At 53.4% G+C, this 17305-nt stretch overlaps 2 protein-coding genes across 11 annotated transcripts in view; both read left to right on the plus strand.

Annotated features, from left to right (window-relative positions):
• The first annotated feature begins 1497 nt into the window (after positions 1-1497).
• Positions 1498-3479, plus strand: ABHD16B (abhydrolase domain containing 16B). Its single transcript, XM_075900981.1, has one exon. The coding sequence runs from the start codon at positions 1927-1929 to the stop codon at positions 3271-3273; it is 1347 nt and encodes a 448-aa protein (XP_075757096.1). The 5' UTR covers positions 1498-1926; the 3' UTR covers positions 3274-3479.
• A 209-nt stretch (positions 3480-3688) lies between these two features.
• Positions 3689-17305, plus strand: part of TPD52L2 (TPD52 like 2) — a 50164-nt gene continuing 36547 nt past the window's right edge. For 3 of the 10 annotated variants that reach the window (XM_075900987.1, XM_075900990.1, XM_075900989.1), the window contains exon 1: positions 16625-16790. In XM_075900987.1, coding sequence (XP_075757102.1) covers positions 16772-16790 — 19 coding nt within the window. In that variant the 5' untranslated portion in view covers positions 16625-16771. Of the gene's footprint in view, positions 3827-4947; positions 5139-16618; positions 16791-17305 lie in introns of those variants that run through there. The other 7 variants (XM_075900986.1, XM_075900984.1, XM_006132471.4 and 4 more) reach the window with 6 other exon arrangements.

Below are 17305 nucleotides of genomic sequence, written 5' to 3' on the forward strand. Positions count from 1 at the left end.
TTTTAAATCCACTTTTAATTTCACTTTTGTTTGCCTGTTGAGTCTAAGAACATCTTCCTTACCGAGGCACAGAGGTGTACGGATTCTCTGCGGCAGCACAACAGAGATCACAGAAGGTGGATGCTGGCTTATGCTCGACAGGGTTATTAGAGGTCAAAGAAAAGGGTATGGTTCATAAACATAACGGGCTTGCTTTGTTGTTAAAACGTTTCAGATCTGCCCTGGGAGCAGTATGGGTACATCTATACTACATGGCTCTGTCGACGGAGCCATGTAGATTTGTTTGTTCGGCAAAGGGAAATGAAGCCGCGATTTAAATAATTGCGGCTTCAATTAAATTTAAATGGCTGCCACGCTCTGCCGATCAGCTGTTTGTTGGCAGATTGGGGCAGTCTGGACGCTCCCCTGCTGACATGAAAGCCCTTTATCGACCTCCCTGGTAAACCTCATCCTATGAGGCATAACGGGGAGGTCGATAAAGGGCTTGCAGGTCAGCGCAGGAGCGTCCAGACTAGTGCGCTGAGCCGACAAACAGCTGATCGGCTGTTTGTCGGCTCAGCGTGGCAGCCATTTAAATTTCCCAGGCTTCATTTCCCTTTGCCAATCAGCCTAATCTACATGGGTCCATCGATGGAGCCATGTAGTTTAGACACACCCTATGTGAGGAGAGAAGGGAGGTGCCCGCAGGTATGAGGGGCAGTTTTGTATTTTATTGTGATAGCTAGAATGGGTTGAACCTCTCAAGTCTGGCACCCTTGGGACCTGACCAGCGCCAAACTAGAGAATTTGCTGGACCACGGGAGTTGAATAATGTCTAATAAGGATGTTTAAGTATCGACTAATTGACTAATCGAATAGTTGAAGCATTTTGCATGGACTATTTGATTAGTCGAGAGGGCGCCTCTGCCTTTGAAGTATAGCAACAGCCCTAGGGCGAAAGCGCTATATGGAGCCTGACGCCAGGCTCCTCGCGGCGTTTCAAAGGGGCAGTGCGGCACAGAGCACAGGATCAGCGGGAGAGTCCCCAGCTGATCCCAGGCTCCACGTGGTGTTGCTGCTTTGAAACGCCGCATGCAGCTTGGGGACACCCCAGCTGGCCCCAGGCTGCATGCAGCATTTCAAAGTGGCAGCGTCGCATGGAGCCTGGGGTATGGCCCTGGGCTCCACGCAGCGCTGCTGCTTTGAAGTACCCCCTCCGCTTCCCCCCATTGCTACTTCTATCTGATAGAGGCAGGCAGGTGGGGGGAGGGAGGAAGCGACTTATTGACTAGTCCTTCACACGCCTATTGTCTAGCAGCATTACCAACACTTCCACTGCTTACTGGGCTCTGAGAAGACACTTCGGGGTCAATTAGAGCTAAACAACAACACAGAACACTGAAAGCCAGGACTGGTGGCTGTTAACGAACTTTATGGGACCACAGGAAACTTGGCTACACCCACGATAAGTGGACATCCGGCTCACTAACATCATGCCGGACCACAGATGTTGCCAGACCAGAAGGTGCCGGACTAGAGAGGTTCAACCTGCAGTTACTTCAGACGACCCCTACTGGTGTTCAGTGATAACTGCACCCTGGTTTGCCACTTGCTGGCTGAGCCTCACCCTCAGTGAAGGGCATGCTCATAATGGAGGTCGACCCCACTCATTATTACGCTGCCTTGCTTACCTGGCCTATGGAGACCCTGGGGGAAGTGCCTCTGCATTTCTCAGGGGCATCGCTGGGCTTACAGAGGAGGCCTGTCATGGCGGAGGAGCTGTAACCCAGCTATTTAACGTGGAGCTGCCGCTGACGTCTGCTAGGGAATCTCTCCAATGGAGGCCCGTGGCGGGAACTGGCCCTGTGAGCGCTAGCTTTCGTGGCGCCCCTTTCCCTGTGCCCTTGCTATTTCTTTCTTGCATGGACAAGGCCCTCCGCTCCCCCTATGTGTGTGATATGCTTCACCAAAGCTCTTGGCCATGTGTTCAAAACATATCTGATGGCCAATTACAACTTTGAGTTCAGGAGCTGGCCCGTGGACTTCCGATGGGATGAGGCCGGCTGCCCAGGGAGGAGCCCCGGCCACAAGGCTGCGTCCCAGACCACCGCCCAAGAGGCTCTGCTGAGATCAGCATCGCACGGAAGGCCTACCACTGCTCAGTGTAGCTGTCTCCGCAAGATGAGGCAGTTGCCTAGCCGGCTGGTCTGCTACGTCATGGCTCACTCCTTAGGCCGGTGGCTGCTTTATCCTGGCTCCCTGTACGTCATGCAGAAAGCCCTGCTGCCTTTACTGGTGAAGGGGCAGGCTCGCCTGCTGGAGGAGTTTCACGGGAAGCGGGCCAAGCTGATGGCGTGCGACGGGAACGAGATCGACACCATGTTTGTGGACAGGAGGAAGAGCGCAGGAGTGGAGGAGGAGCAGCGAGGGAAGCGGCTGGTGATCTGCTGCGAGGGGAATGTGGGTTTCTACGAAGTGGGCTGTCTCTCCACCCCGCTGGAGGCCGGCTACTCGGTCCTGGGGTGGAACCACCCGGGCTATGCTGGAAGCACGGGCCTGCCCTTCCCGGAGAATGACGCTAACGCGATGGATGTGGTGATTCAGTATGCCACCTGCCGCCTGGGTTTCCCGGTGCAAGACATCATCCTCTATGGCTGGTCCCTGGGTGGCTACACAGCCACCTGGGCTGCCAAGACTTACCCAGAGCTGGGGGCCCTGATGCTGGACGCCACCTTCGACGACCTGCTCCCCCTGGCCCTGAAGGTCATGCCTAAGAGCTGGACCAAGCTGGTGGTCCAGACGGTGCGGCAGCACTTCAACCTCAACGTGGCCGAGCAGCTCTGCAGCTACCCGGGGCCAGTGCTGCTGATCCGGAGGACCCACGATGAAGTCACCACCACCCACGTCCGCACCTCGGACCAGCTCGCTGACATCCGGTCCAACAGAAGCAACGAGCTGCTCCTTCAGCTGCTGAGGCACCGCTATCCTGAGGTCCTGTCCTGCGAAGGGGAGGCGGCGGTCCGTCACTGGCTGCGAGCCGTCAGCCCCACGCAGGAAGAGGCCGTCTGCAGGCGCTTCGAGGTGGAGGACGACTGGTGTGTCAGCAAGTTGCAAAGCTACAAATCCTGCCTCGGAGGTGAAGACAGCTTCCCCTGGAGGGTCGGGAAGGACTTGACCCCCAGGAGAAAGCAGCAGCTGGCCTTGTTTCTGGCCAGGAAGCACATGAAAAATGTGGAGGCCACACACTGGTCTCTCTTACTGCCCGATGAGTTCCAGATGCCCTGGAAGCTATAGCTGGGGAAGGGTAGGACGGTTACCCCAGGGGGGAGAGAGAGAGGTTGGACTTAACAAGCCGGGGTTTCCCTCTTCAGTACGCTCGTGGTGTGTGTTCCCAATCTGAGCGCCCAGTAAAGATGAAGTGATGAGCTCTGCAAGCACCAAGGAGCATTATTTCACCCCGGGGGCAGTGGATGGATGGAAATTAAAGTGGTTGAAAGATTCGTGACGTTGAAAATGATTTGCAAATACCACTGGGTCCCAGGAAGGGGGGCAGGCCAGGGAAGGGCAGAAGCTGGCTGGTTTTTCACCCCGTCCACCTGGCCATCTTGTGTCCCCCCCCCAGCTGCTGCCCAGGGCATTGTTGAGCTGTGACTCAGGGACCTGAGAGGTGGGATTGTGACATCACTGTGCTGAGAGGTGGGACAATAGCGGTGAAACGTCCCACCCACTGTGTCCTCCATCTCCCGAACCCCTGCTCCCGCTGGGCATGCGGGCTCCTGGGAGAGGTACATCACCCCACCCTTCTTCTTCGCCCCACCTTCTCATTTGCATTTTGCACTCTCATTGGGTGAGTCAACGGCCTGGACATGGCAGGCAGACCAGCTGCTCATAGGGTATGTCTAAACTACATGCCTCTGGCGACAGAGGCATGTAAATTAGACATACCGACATAGTCAGTGAAGTGGGGATTTATATATCCCCCACTTCATTAGAATAAAAATGGTCGCCACGTTGTGCCGGCTCAGCTGTTTGTCGGCACGAACCGGCAGTCAAGACGGGGATCGGTCGACAACGAAAGCCTTTGCCGACCAATCCTGTAAACCTCGTTTCATGAGGCATAAGGGATCGGTCAGCAAAGGCTTTCCTTGTCGACCGATCCCCGTCTTGACTGCCGGTTCGTGCCGACAAACAGCTGAGCTGGCACAATGTGGTGGCCATTTTTATTCTAATGAAGAGGGGGATATTTAAATCCCCACTTCATTGACTATGTCAGTATATCTAATTTACATGCCTCTGTCGCCAGAGACATGTAGTCTAGACATACCCTTAAACGTGGATTTCACAGGGGTGAGGGGTGTAAGGACGCCCAAGATGGTGGGACTGGTTCTCGGTTCATCGTCACATTGCAGCCGAAGCACCCGATTTGGTAATTAGCTAGTCAGTGTTTCGTATAGTGGGAAAGAGACGGGCTCGTCCTCATACAGGGGCCCGCCATTGGCTTCGTGCCTCCTGGAGTTTTGGCGCGGGACAGCGTGCGGCATTCACGGGGGGTGGGGGTGGGGAAGCTTTCAGAAGCCATCTGTGGGGTCAGTTTCAGTGCTCAGCACTGGGCTGTGAGCAGTGACCGAGGGGGATTAGAGACTCTCTCCGGAAGGAGAGGCATAGACAATCTCTCTGGGGAGAGATGGGGAGATCCGGGACCACTGGGAAGGCTCTCCAGGGAGGGCTGAAGGTTTCAGGGACATGGGGGGAGGATTTAACTTTTTAAGACCAGGCCGGGCGAAATCAGCCAGGCACGACCAGGCAGCCCCTACAGGGTGTGAGGGAGGGTGTGAGGTTAGGAGGCACCTTACAGGAGCTGCTGCTGTCACAAAGGGCATGGTGAGTCTCCATGGGGCTGGCTGGCATGGAGGTGGGGTAGAGGCCGCAGGGACAGAGCAGCCTGCCACTTCTTTGCTTTCACTACAGGAACCTTGTGCTGCAGCCCGGGCGTGGGAACAGGCAGCAGGCGACTCCTTAGAGCCCCCAACCCATCTTGGTGCCTCTCCTGGGGGAAATCCGGGTGCAAGAGCTTCTCATGTGGGGGATCACGCCCCTGCCCCCACTGGGCAGCAGCCGGCAGCTGCGTTCGCTTGCCACCAGCAGGAGCAGCAGAGGCGGTAAGTCCCCAGAGAGGCTGGGGCGTTAGATGGAAGAGGCCAGGGCCATGGAGCAGAAGGGAAGCACCACTGGAAGGGAGGGTAACAAGAGCGTGACTTGCGTCAGAGCTGTGATTTGGGGTTCCTGGCAGGAGGGCAGGGTGTGGGGAAGTCTGCGGGTGAAAGGCAGAGTGGCCTAGGGGACAGTGCACAGCAGGCCACAGTGGCAGGGACCAGTGTTCCCTGTCAGCCGTGCTCTTGTGCGGCCGCTCAGGAGAAATTCCAGTGCTGCCCAGCTGATTTGCAGAGTTCTCACAGCTAGGTTTGTGTTTCTCCAGGTGGTGCACATTCACACATTCCTCAGTGCACATAACAAAACTTATTCCGTTCATATATATATATATATATATGGAAAAACATCCGCGCATGGATGGAAAAGATTAGAGGGAACATTGACAGGGACTGCTCCTAGTGCTGGGTAAGTTACTTAGGGCCAAGGTCTGTGGCCCACATAAGGACTGCAGCAGGTCCGGAATGTGGCAGACAGGATCTGCGCAGATCTACCAGCCAAACCGTCCCCTGGGGGAAAGAGACAGAGATATTAGTGGTGGCTGGGGACTGGCTCTGTTGCCTTCATAAGGAGAGTGCATTCTCCCCAACATGCAACCACTTCCCCTGGACTGTGCGTGAGTGAGAAGATACGGCCATTCCCCATTGTGTGCCTCAGTTTCCCCATCCCAGGTGGGGCTAATAACCCTTCCTCCCCACCTCACAATGATGGTTTAGGAATGTGGAGTTAATTGTCAGATGCTGGGGAAAGGTGCAGTTCTAGGCAACAGTGGTATGGCCCTGTCAGCTGACACAACTTGCTTTATTTGCTTGTATGAGTGCAGGCCAGGATGTCTTTACAGGGACCTTGTTGGGTCCTCACAGAGGGGAAGGGAAGGGGGCGAGTGGTGCTTGGTGGGCATTGCTGGTGGGTCAGGATTTTCTCTCACCGAGCCCAGTTCATTTCTGATTCCAAGGGACCCCACAGACTAGAGGAGTCTGAGCAAAGATCAGCCCCTGAGAAATGACAGACTGGATGTGTTTGTGCCCACCGGGGGTGGATTCAGGGTTTGTCCCAGGTTCCGGAAGCAGCTGGTGCCAACAGGAGCCTGAGCCCTGGGCAAACCCTGGCATCTGATTTCAGAGACCTGAAGCAGATGGCAGAAACAGCCGCAGCGCACACGTACTCCTAGGGCTGCGGGTTTCATGTGCTGCCGCCAGAAACCAAACAGATCTCCCATCTGACGAGGAAGGAAGTTTGGTGGCCACACCCGGGCTGAGCTGGACAGGCACAAGGTGTGCTGCCCTGCAGTGCCCCCAGCTTTCTCTAGACGTGCAGCCGGCCCATGGGACTCAGGCTAGCATCCCCCTGCCTCTCTGAAAGCCACAGGATGCTCCCTTTGCCCTTCAAGCCTTGCCTCTCTCCATTCCCAGCTGCACGCAGCACGGTCGGGAAGCGCTGCGGGTGCATGTGTGTGCCGGGGATTAGCTATGTGGAAGGGGAGAGTACACACCGCTCCCGTGGGGGCGTAGGAGTAAATCTACCAATTATACATCCTCTGCTCAGGGCCCCATGCGCAGGGAACTGAAAGACAACAGGGCCCAGACCTGATGCAAATGTCACAGGCTGCTGTGGAATAAAGAAAAGGCAACAAGCCCACACGGATGACAAATGCCACAGCATTCAAAGGGGAACTCAGGGACGGGGTGGGGTGAGCTGGGCTGTGGTGGTGGTGACGAGAGTGACCTAATGCTTCTGAAACGGGCTGCCTGGAGGTTTGGAAATGAACACGTCCCAGAGAGAGGCACGCACACCGCACAGTGCCCTGCACCCTGGCTCAGCTGGAGTCAGCTCTGCTCCTAGGAGCCAGCTTTAAAGGGACCCTGTAGCGTTGACGTGGTTCCAGCGCTAGCCAGCTCCATTCCATCTGCGGAGATGAGCCAGACACTGGTTCGAATGGGGAAAAAAAATCAGCCTGGCCCCAAACTGGTTTCTTCTTCTGTCCGGATGTGGAGCGGCACTCTCCCTCTCTCAACACTTCATCATCCAGGGGGGCAGAACAGGAACTAGTTAGTGCAGCACCAGGGATAAATGTAAGGTCCAATGCCTTGAGACTGAGCAAACCTAGAAACTGGAGTTTATACCATTGGGCTATGTCTACACTACAGGGTTTTGCGCAAAAACCCGCGGAGCGTCCACACCTCAAGCGCTTTTTGGCGCAAGAAAAATTACAGTAAAACGGCAGAACAGAGGGGTTTTAGCGGTGTAGGTCTACCTCTTTCTATGAGGAATAACTCCTTTTTGAGCACGAGTTCTTGTGCAAAAAGGTGTGTGTGGACGCTCCACAGGGGTTTTGTGCGCAAAAAGAGCTGATCAGAAAAAGCCCAGGTGAATGGTCGTCAGAGCTTTCTTGTGCAAGAGCATCCATGCTTTTGCAATGCGCTTTTGAGGTGTGGACACACTTTTGCGCAAGAAGATTTTGTGGAAAATCTCTTCTGCAACAAGCTTCTTGCGCAAAAACCCTGGAGGGTAGACAAAGCCTTGGAGAAGGAGACACTCCCAGCTTCTCAATGTTCTCGATGGGAAACACACAAGCTCTTGGAAGGTCTGGAGATACCGGACTTCACACACGAACAAACATACAGACACGGAGCAAACACCTCATTTTTTGAGAATCCCTGCCCCCGCCTTTGTGGATGTTTGTGTGTCCTTCAGACATGGAGGGATTAGCCACGGTAGCTGCATTTCTTAGGGAGGTCCTGATCAATATGAATAGTAATAGAAATGTAGCCGTGTTAGTCTGGTCTTGCTGAAACAAAATACAGGACTATGCTGCACTTTAAAGACTAACAAGATGGTTTATTAGGTGATGAGCTTTCGTGGGCCAGACCCACTTCCCCAGATCATGGCATGACCATATATACCAAAGGGATACAATCAAAAAAAGTGAACACATATAAAATTGACAAATCAGATTTTAGAACAGAGGACGGGTGTGGGGGGTAGGATCAATATGGATACTCTAAATCCTTTGGCGACGAATGGGCAGGAGCCTGCAAATGTTTCATTGTGAATTAATGAGCCCTCCTGAGAGTTCATTCCCTCTTGGGAAGGAAAAGTAGAATTCCTCTTGGCAGGGGAGAAGTTTATCTCCTTGTGTCACATGGTATGGAAGCCATATGGTTGCTACCAGCAGAGGTGTCTTGAGATGACCTTTGTGGGCCTGCCTACAGCTGATAATGAAGGCACAACATGCAAGGCCAACAGTGGGCTGCGGGGTCTCTTAGTGGCAAGTGAAATCCTAGATTAAATGGAAAGGAGTGTTGCTGTTTTCTGCTGTGCTGGGGTATGACTCCTTTGCGAAGGGGTCTTGCAGAGGAAGAGATGGCTTACAGTAGTTAGGCAGTGGATAACTCGGTGCAAAGGAGCCCTTTGAAAACAGGGAAGGAAATATGGATCAGCATACAATGGCTTTTTCTATTCATTCTTTTCCAAGTGTTTGAAGAAAAGGGTATTTCTAATGCCAAAGGACATGGTGGGCTCATCTACACTGGCCCCTTTTCCGAAAGGGGCATGTTAATTTTACAGGTCGTAATAGGGAAATCCGCGGGGGATTTAAATATCCCCCGCGGCATTTAAATAAAAATGTCCGCCGCTTTTTTCCGGCTTTTAGAAAAGCCGGAAAAGAGCGTCTACACTGGCCCCGATCCTCCGGAAAAAAGCCCTTTTCCGGAGGATCTCTTATTCCTACTTCAAAGGGCTTTTTTCCGGAGGATCGGGGCCAGTGTAGACGTAGCCCTTGTGTTTTTTTAACAGGACCAAATCACGGCTTTGGCTCAAGTCTACGTCACAATTGGGGTATAATCAGGGGCGGCCGGTGCGTATAGGCCAACTCGGCCGTCGCCTAGGGCGCCGCGTGAAACAGGGCGCCCAACGATGATGTCACGCCATTGAGGGTCCTGGAGGTGGGGGTGCTGATCGTGCATTCCGCCTGGGGCGCCAGCTGCTGGCAGCCCGTCTCGGGCCGCCCCTGGGTATAATAATAATAATAATAAAAATAACATAAACAGCACTTGTCCTGGCTGTTGGGGGCAGAGAGGATTCTTGTGCTGGTACTGCCACCTTCCCTTCAAACAAGAGCATAGCAAGCAAGAGTCGAGTGAAAGAAGTATAGCTGCAGCCCGTTCCTATTCCTTCCACCCTTCTCCACCTTCTAATTCTCAGTCAGCCCTGGCTCAATTCATTTTCTGGGTGAAATGTACCTCCTAAAATGCAAACAAAATTACATACAGGGCTAAAAACTAAAATGTGATGGGTTTGGGAGGAGAGCATTAGTTTACTGCTGTATCATCTTTAATGAATCAAAATACAGGACTATGTGGCACTTTAAAGACTAACAAGATGGTTTATTAGGTGATGAGCTTTCGTGGGCCAGACCCACTTCCTCAGATCAAATAGTGGAAGAAAATAGTCACAACCATATATACCAAAGGATACAATTTAAAAAAATGAACACATATGAAAAGGACAAATCACATTTCAGAACAGAGGGAGGATGCGGGGGGGGGGGGGGGGAAGGAAGGTGAATGCCAGTGAGTTAATGATATTAGAGGTGGGGAAGGGGAGATGTCTGTGAGTTAATGGTATTAGAAGTGATAATTGGGGAAGCTATCTTTGTAATGGGTAAGGTCTTTGTTCAGCCCCCTGCAGAGAGTGTCGAATTTTAGCATGAATGCCAGTTCAGAGGATTCCCTTTCAAGTGCAGATTTGAAAGTCTTCTGAAGTAGGATGCATGTGATTAGGTCATTGAGACAGTGTCCTTTCTGGTTGAAATGGCAAGAAACTGTTTTTTCTTTGTGATCCTATCTAATGTCTGTTTTGTGGGCATTGATTCTTTGGCGAAGTGTCTGAGACGTCCAATGTACATAGCAGACGGACACTTTCGGCACATGATAGCATAGATTATATTTCTGGATGTGCAGGAATATGTATTCTTGATCTTATAACTCACTTGGTTAGGCCCAATAATGGTGTCAGCAGAGTGAATATGTGGACAAAGCTGGCAACGGGGTTTGTTGCAAGGGAAAGTACCAGGGTTGGTTTTAGTGTGGTATGTCCTGTGGTTGTTGGTAAGAATCATCTTGAGGTTAGGTGGTTGTCTATAGGAGACTATGGGTCTGTCTCCCAGAGCTTCTTGGAGTTTAGTGTCCTATTCCAGTATAGGCTGTAATTTATTGATAATGTGTTGGACAGGTTTAAGCTGGGGGCTGTAGGTGATGACAAGTGGTGTTCTATTGTTGGTTTTCTTGGGTCTGTCTTGTAGTAGATGGTTTCTAGGTATTCGTTTGGCTCTTTCAATTTGCTTTTTTATTTCTCCGGGTGGGTAGTTGAGGTTTATAAATGCTTGGTAGAGATCCTGAAGTTTCTGGTCTCTGTCAGTGGGATTAGAGCAGATGCGGTTGTATCGAAGGGCTTGGCTATACAAGCCCTTGGATCGTATGGATACGATGGATCGTATGGTGTGTCCTGGTTGGGAGCTGGAAGCATGTATGAGTCAGTGGGTTTTCTGTAGAAGTTGGTGTCTAATTTTCCATTGTTGATTTGTACTGTGGTGTCCAGGAAGTGGATCTCTCGTGTGGAATGGTCCAGGCTGAGGTTAATGGTGGGGTGTAGGTTGTTGAAATCTCTGTGGAATGTCTCCAGTGTTTCTTGGCCATGCGTCCAGATCATAAAGATGTCATCGATGTAACGTAAGTAGAGAAGGGGTAAAAGGGGACGGGAGTTGAGGAAACGTTGTTCTAGGTCAGCCATAAAGATATTAGCATACTGTGGGGCCATGCATGTACCCATGGCTGTGCCGCTGATCTGGAGGTATAAGTTGTTCTCAAACTGGAAATAATTGTGGGTGAGAACAAAGTTACCTAGGTCTGCTATCAGGTTGGCAGTGGTGTCCTCTGGGATAGTGTTTCTAATAGCTTGTAATCCGTCTTCATGTGGGATGTTGGTGTATAGTGCTTCTACATCCATGGTGGCAAGGATGGTGTTATTGGGGAGGTTATCGATGTTTTATAGTTTCCTACAAAGGTTGACCCCCGACCAGGATTTTTCTATCTGCTTCCCAAGATCCATAAATCTGGACACCCCGGACGCCCCATCATCTCTGGTATCGGCACGCTCACTACTGGTCTATCCAGCTATGTAGACTCTCTCCTCAAACCCTACGCAACCAACACCCCCAGCTATCTCCGAGACACTACTGACTTCCTAAGGAAACAAAGGACTGAACAAAGACCCCAACTACCTTACCCATTACAAAGATAGCTTTCCCAATTATCACCTCTAATACCTTTAACTCACAGACATTTACCTTCCTTCCCCCCCCCCCCGCATCCCCCCTCTGTTCTGAAATGTGATTTGTCCTTTTCATATGTGTTCATTTTTTTAAATTGTATCCTTTGGTATATATGGTTGTGACTATTTTCTTCCACTATTTGATCTGAGGAAGTGGGTCTGGCCCACGAAAGCTCATCATCTAATAAACCATCTTGTTAGTCTTTAAAGTGCTACATAGTCCTGTATTTTGTTTCAGCTACACCAGACTAACACGGCTACATTTCTATCACTATCTTTAATGAATGTACATGTTTCCCCAAGAGGTGCCTCCATATTCAGGAGATGCAGTGCAAGATGCGGTTCTTTAGACATTTTATGTCTAAGCTAGACAAAGGACTGGATAATCTATTGCCTGGAACTATCCTGTACTGGCCAGAGGAAGAACTGCATGGCATAATATATCTCTTCTATGTCATACTTCATTGATTGGGTGTTTTTCATAACCAGTGCTAGTTTGAGACCTTACAGTAGCAAACTGAAACGTTGGAGGAGTCCTCACTGTGTTTAAAGGTGGCCACTGTTAGGTCTGTTTCATAATTGGGGAAATTGGCATAATTACTCAAACAGCACATTGGGGAGTTGTCATCTCCCAGCTCTCTGTACAATGCTGACAAGCACCAGGCTCACAGCCGCACTGATGCTAGCTCCAGGGACCACAGAGGTAGCACAGGCTTCCTGTGGGGTCAGAGGGCAGTTCTGCAACTGCGCGCCTGTCCTGGAAGAGCGCGGGCTCCTCTCCCCCCTGCCCCAACAGCCAGCACGGTACCTAAAACGCTGGTCCATCATGCACTGAGGAGGGGGTGGGGATCTGGGACTGCACTGGCTCCAGCTGCTTGAGTGGCGTGTGCTGCTGTGGGAGCAGAGGAGCAAGGCATGCACTGCCCCAGAGGTTGGGGCTGGCGCGGTCCGGGACTCCCCCTTCCCCCGCACAGGAAGGCATCAGGCGTGCGATGGACCAGTGTTTCAGGTAGTGTGCCACTGTTTGGGGGATGGGGGAGCAGTCCACGCACTTCCTGGGCCTAGGTGCGCAGCTGCAGGATCCCTAGGTATCGGTCCCTGTCCCCTCCCCCCCACCCAGATCCCCACAAGTACCCTGCCCCAGCACCCACTGCACCCTGTCCCTTGCCCCAGAACCCTGTCCCAGCACCCACAAGCACAGTTGGGGCCACATTAGTGAGGTTTGAAGGGTTTGGAGGGTTTGTGTTTGTGTATCAAGCTAAATATGAGTCAGCAGTGTGATGCTGTTGCAAAGAAAGCAAACATGATTCTGGGAGGCTTTAACAGGTGTGTTGTGAGCAAGACACAAGAAGTCATTCTTCCGCTCTACTCTGCGCTGGTTAGGCCTCAGTTGGGCTGTGCCTAAACTGGCAAGTTTTTCCACAAAATCATCTGCTTTTGCGGAAAAACTTGCCAGCTGTCTACACTGGCCGCTTGAATTTCTGGAAAAGCACTGACGATCTCATGTAAAATCATCAGTGCTTTTCTGGAAAAACTATGCTGCTCCCGTTCAGGCAAAAGTCTTTTTCCGAAAGACTTTTGCGCAAAAGGGCCAGTGTAGACAGCATAGTACTGTTTTCCGCAAAAAAGCCCCGATCGCAAAAAAGGCGATTGGGCTTTTTTGCAGAAAACTGCGTCTAGATTGGCCACGGACGCTTTTCTGCAAAAAGTGCTTTTGCGGAAAAGCATCCTGCCAATCTAGACATGCTTTTCCGAAAATGCTTGTAACGGAAAACTTTTCCGTTAAAAGCATTTTCGGAAAATCATGCCTGTGTAGACGTAGCCTTGGAGTATTGTGTCCAGTTCTGGGCACTGCATTTCAAGAAAGATGTGGAGAAATTGGAGAGGGTCCAGAGAAGAGCAACAAGAATGATTAACGGTCTAGAGAACATGACCTATGAGGGAAGGCTGAAAGAATTGGGTTTGTTTAGTTTAGAAAAGAGAAGATTGAGGGAGGACATAATAGCAGCTTTCAGGTATCTAAAAGGGTGTCACAAGGAGGAGGGAGAAACTTGTTCATCTTGGCCTCTGAGGATAGAACAAGAAGCAATGGGCTTAAACTGCAGCAAGGGACGTTTAGGTTGGATGTTAGGAAAAAGTTCCTAACTGTCAGGCTCATTAAACACTGGAATAAATTGTCCAGGGAGGTTGTGGAATCTTCATCTGTGGAGATATTTAAGAGTAGGTTAGATAAATGTCTATCAGGGATGGTCGACAGTACTCGGTCCTGCCGTGAGGGCAGGGGACTGGATTCGATGACCTCTCGAGGTTCCTTCCAGTCCTTGTATTCTATGATTCTATCTCACTTGTGTGGCCCTGTGAAGGGGTGGCAGAGCCCCGCACTTGCAGCTCTCCACTCCTTTTGGGGGATGAGTGGCAGGACACAGTGTGGCGCTGGCCAGCGCCCTGCACAGACGAGCCAAAGCGGCCGGATGGGGTATGCGCTGGCGGCGCCGTGCAATGGGCCAGTTCGCCCAGGGTTGCTGGGCTACCGTACGCTGCCCCAGCTGACAGGGCCGGTGTGTGTAAGGCCGGCCAGGAAGACATAGGCGGCAGCGGCGCCACGCACGGGGCCGCCTCGCCCGTGGTTGCTGGACAACCACCCGCCGCCCCAGATGCGAGCGACGGCACATTTGGGGCCACGCAGGGAGGCATGGGCGGATGATGCGGGACATCATCCACTGGCTGCGGGTCGGGTGGGAAGACAAAGACGCGGAAGGGGAGGAAGAGAATAGGCGAAGGAGGGAAGGACTTACGAAGGGAGCGGGACCGGAAGAGTCTGGGGAGAGAGGGAGCCCGGACAAAAAGGGGTGTAGTGAATCTCGGATGCCGGAGGGAGAATGCCCAATAGAGGTGGAGCCAGGTGAGCCAAGAGGGGGAGGAAGTGGCCCTGAGCAGGGCTAAGGAGATAAGCCCGCGGACTGGTGAGTTAAGGGGTAACGCCCCACCTGTCAGGTCACACGAGGGAGTTGTGACTCTCCCTCGACCTTAGGGCCCTGGGTTGGGACTCGGAGAGAGGGCGGGCCGGAGTCCCCCTTCTCCTCCTCCAAGGCACACTATCCTGGGTAACAGGACAGTATTTGGAGCGGCTGATAGGGGAATAGCTCTGTAAGGCCCCACAGGGCCAGTGACTAGAGGCTAAGACTGGAGAGGCCCCGACTGACTTTTCTGTGGGCCAGTGACCCCTGACTCAAAACTGGTTCCTCACCCCTCTCATAAATAAAGATGATTCTGAAACCTTTTGTGTCTGACAATATTTTATTTAAAAATGAAGCCTGGCCAACAAGCCCCCAGTTGGGACCAAGTTGTCATCTGGCCACAGCATCATAACACTCCTGTAACTCCCAACCCTGACTCCAAATCTGAGCCTATCATACACTAGAACCCCGTCTTGAGTCTCTCACATCCCCAAACTCCGGCACCCTCACATAGACAAGCCTGTGGCTTGCTCAGCACCCCAACCCTCCACCTGAGCCCAACACTCCCCAGCCTGGAGCCCCCTCCTCAGCATTCCCTTCTCCACATCCTCCTGCATCCAAATTCCCTCCCAGGGCTTGCAACTCTCACTCTTTCCTACCCCTAAATCCCTCATTCACACCCCAGAACCCGCACCTCCTGTCTCAACCCAGTTTCTATGCGTTTATATTTCTGGGCTGCAAAAAACGGTACTGAAAAAAAACGGGTTCCAACTATATAAAGTTTGGGAAACCCTGGGCCCAACAGTCTAGCCAGCTTTCTTTCCATCTTATAGTCCATTTATCCAATTCATATTCCCTTAACTTGCTGGCAAGAATATTGTGGGACACTGTATCAAAAGCCTTGTTAAAGTTGGCACTGGGGGCTTTGGGAGCACGAGAAACAATTTATTTGCATAGTCATCATTTGCTTAATGAGTATACAAATAAATGTCACCAATCCGCCAAAAGCTTGTGAATGGGTTTACTGGTCCCCAGAATCAAAAAGATTGGGAACCACTGATCTAGACGGTGCTTGGTCCTGCCATTGACTTGACCTTCAGAGGGGCCCTTCCAGTTCTAGTGTTCTGTGATTCCTAACAGGAGCACACACATCCTTTGCTCCAAGTTCCCATGACCCCTCAGCCCCCCCATTCCCCACCCCCAAGTTCCCATCACCCCATAATCCCCCATTCCCCACCCCCAAGTTCCCATCATCCCTGAGCCCCCCATTCCCCACCCCCAAGTTCCCATTACCCCATAGTCCCCCATTCTCTGCCCCCAAGTTCCCATCACCCCTCAGCCCCCTATTCCCCGCCCCCAAGTCCCATCACCCCTCAGCCCCCCATTCCCCGCCCCCAAGTCCCATCACCCCTCAGCCCCATTCCCCACCCCCAAGTTCCCATCACCCCTCAGCCCCCATTCCCCACCCCCAAGTTCCCATTACCCCATAGTCCCCCATTCCCCACCCCCAAGTTCCCATCACCCCTCAGCCCCCATTCCCCACCCCCAAGTTCCCATTACCCCATAGTCCCCCATTCTCTGCCCCCAAGTTCCCATCACCCCTCAGCCCCCATTCCCCGCCCCCAAGTTCCCATCATCCCTGAGCCCCCCATTCCCCGCCCCCAAGTTCCCATCATCCCTGAGCCCCCCATTCCTCACCCCCAAGTTCCCATCACCCCTCAGCCCCCCATTCCCCGCCCCCAAGTTCCCATCACCCCTCAGCCCCCCCTTCCCCGCCCCCAAGTTCCCATCACCCCTCAGCCCCCCATTCCCCGCCCCCAAGTTCCCATCATCCCTGAGCCCCCCATTCCTCACCCCCAAGTTCCCATCACCCCTCAGCCCCCCATTCCCCGCCCCCAAGTTCCCATCATCCCTGAGCCCCCCATTCCTCACCCCCAAGTTCCCATCACCCCTCAGCCCCCCCTTCCCTGCCCCCAAGTTCCCATCACCCCTCAGCCCCCCCATTCCCGCCCCTAGGCTCCTCCCCCATCAGTTTCCTTCTGGCCCCGCCCCTGCCCATGACGCAATCCTCTCGCGGTTTCGTGCCGCGCCCCTCGCCCGTCCCTCCCCTTTTCGTGGCCCCGCCCCCTGGGAGGCTGCTTCCGCTCCGGCGACGTGGCGTCGTCGATGACGTGTTGTGCCCGCGCCTCCCCGGAAGCGGGCGGCTGAGGGGGTGACAGGGTCGCGCGGCCGGGTGCCTGCTGGGAGTCGGCGGCGCAGCTCCCCTTCTAGAGCCGCTACGCGGGGCCGGGCCCGAGATGGAGAGCGCGAGCCAGGGTACTGCGCGGGGCGGGGCCGGTGGGAGGGGCTCGCGCGCTGGGGGGTGGGGGGTCCCGCTCCGGCCCGCCCGGTGAGGGGGGGTCGCCTCGCCTCGGAGCGGCGGCGGGAGGGGGAGGGGCGGCGGCGTCGCCTGCTCTCGCGCTTGCAGAGGCCCGGGCGGGGGGACCTTTAGCTGCCGCGCTCGGTCGGGTCAGGGGGCCGGGGCCGCTCCAACGGCGCTGACACCCTGGCAGCCACGCGGGGTCCCTCACCGGGGAGCCCCCTGAGTAGGCCTCTCTGGGGAAGCCCCCCTCTTGCTGGCTGAGGGGGGACGTGCCCTGGCCGTGTTGTCGGGCATCGGGCAGAACCCCAAGAGACACCAGAAGATGCTACATCAGAGGTATCCCAGGTGAACTCGGTTTGGCAGAGGAAATAGCGTCACTTCTCCAGTGTCTCATACATTTGCAACCTTATCTGGATCTGCAGTCCGACCTGTTTTTAATAGAGAAAGAAATGGATCCGTTCACCACCGG

The sequence above is a fragment of the Pelodiscus sinensis genome, chromosome 18 (assembly GCF_049634645.1).
Source record: "Pelodiscus sinensis isolate JC-2024 chromosome 18, ASM4963464v1, whole genome shotgun sequence".
Taxonomy (NCBI): domain Eukaryota; kingdom Metazoa; phylum Chordata; order Testudines; family Trionychidae; genus Pelodiscus; species Pelodiscus sinensis.

What these genes read in the sequence shown, in the direction of transcription:
- ABHD16B (XM_075900981.1), top strand. Translation starts at nt 1,927, where the DNA reads ATGTGTGTGATATGCTTCACCAAAGCTCTTGGCCATGTGTTCAAAACA.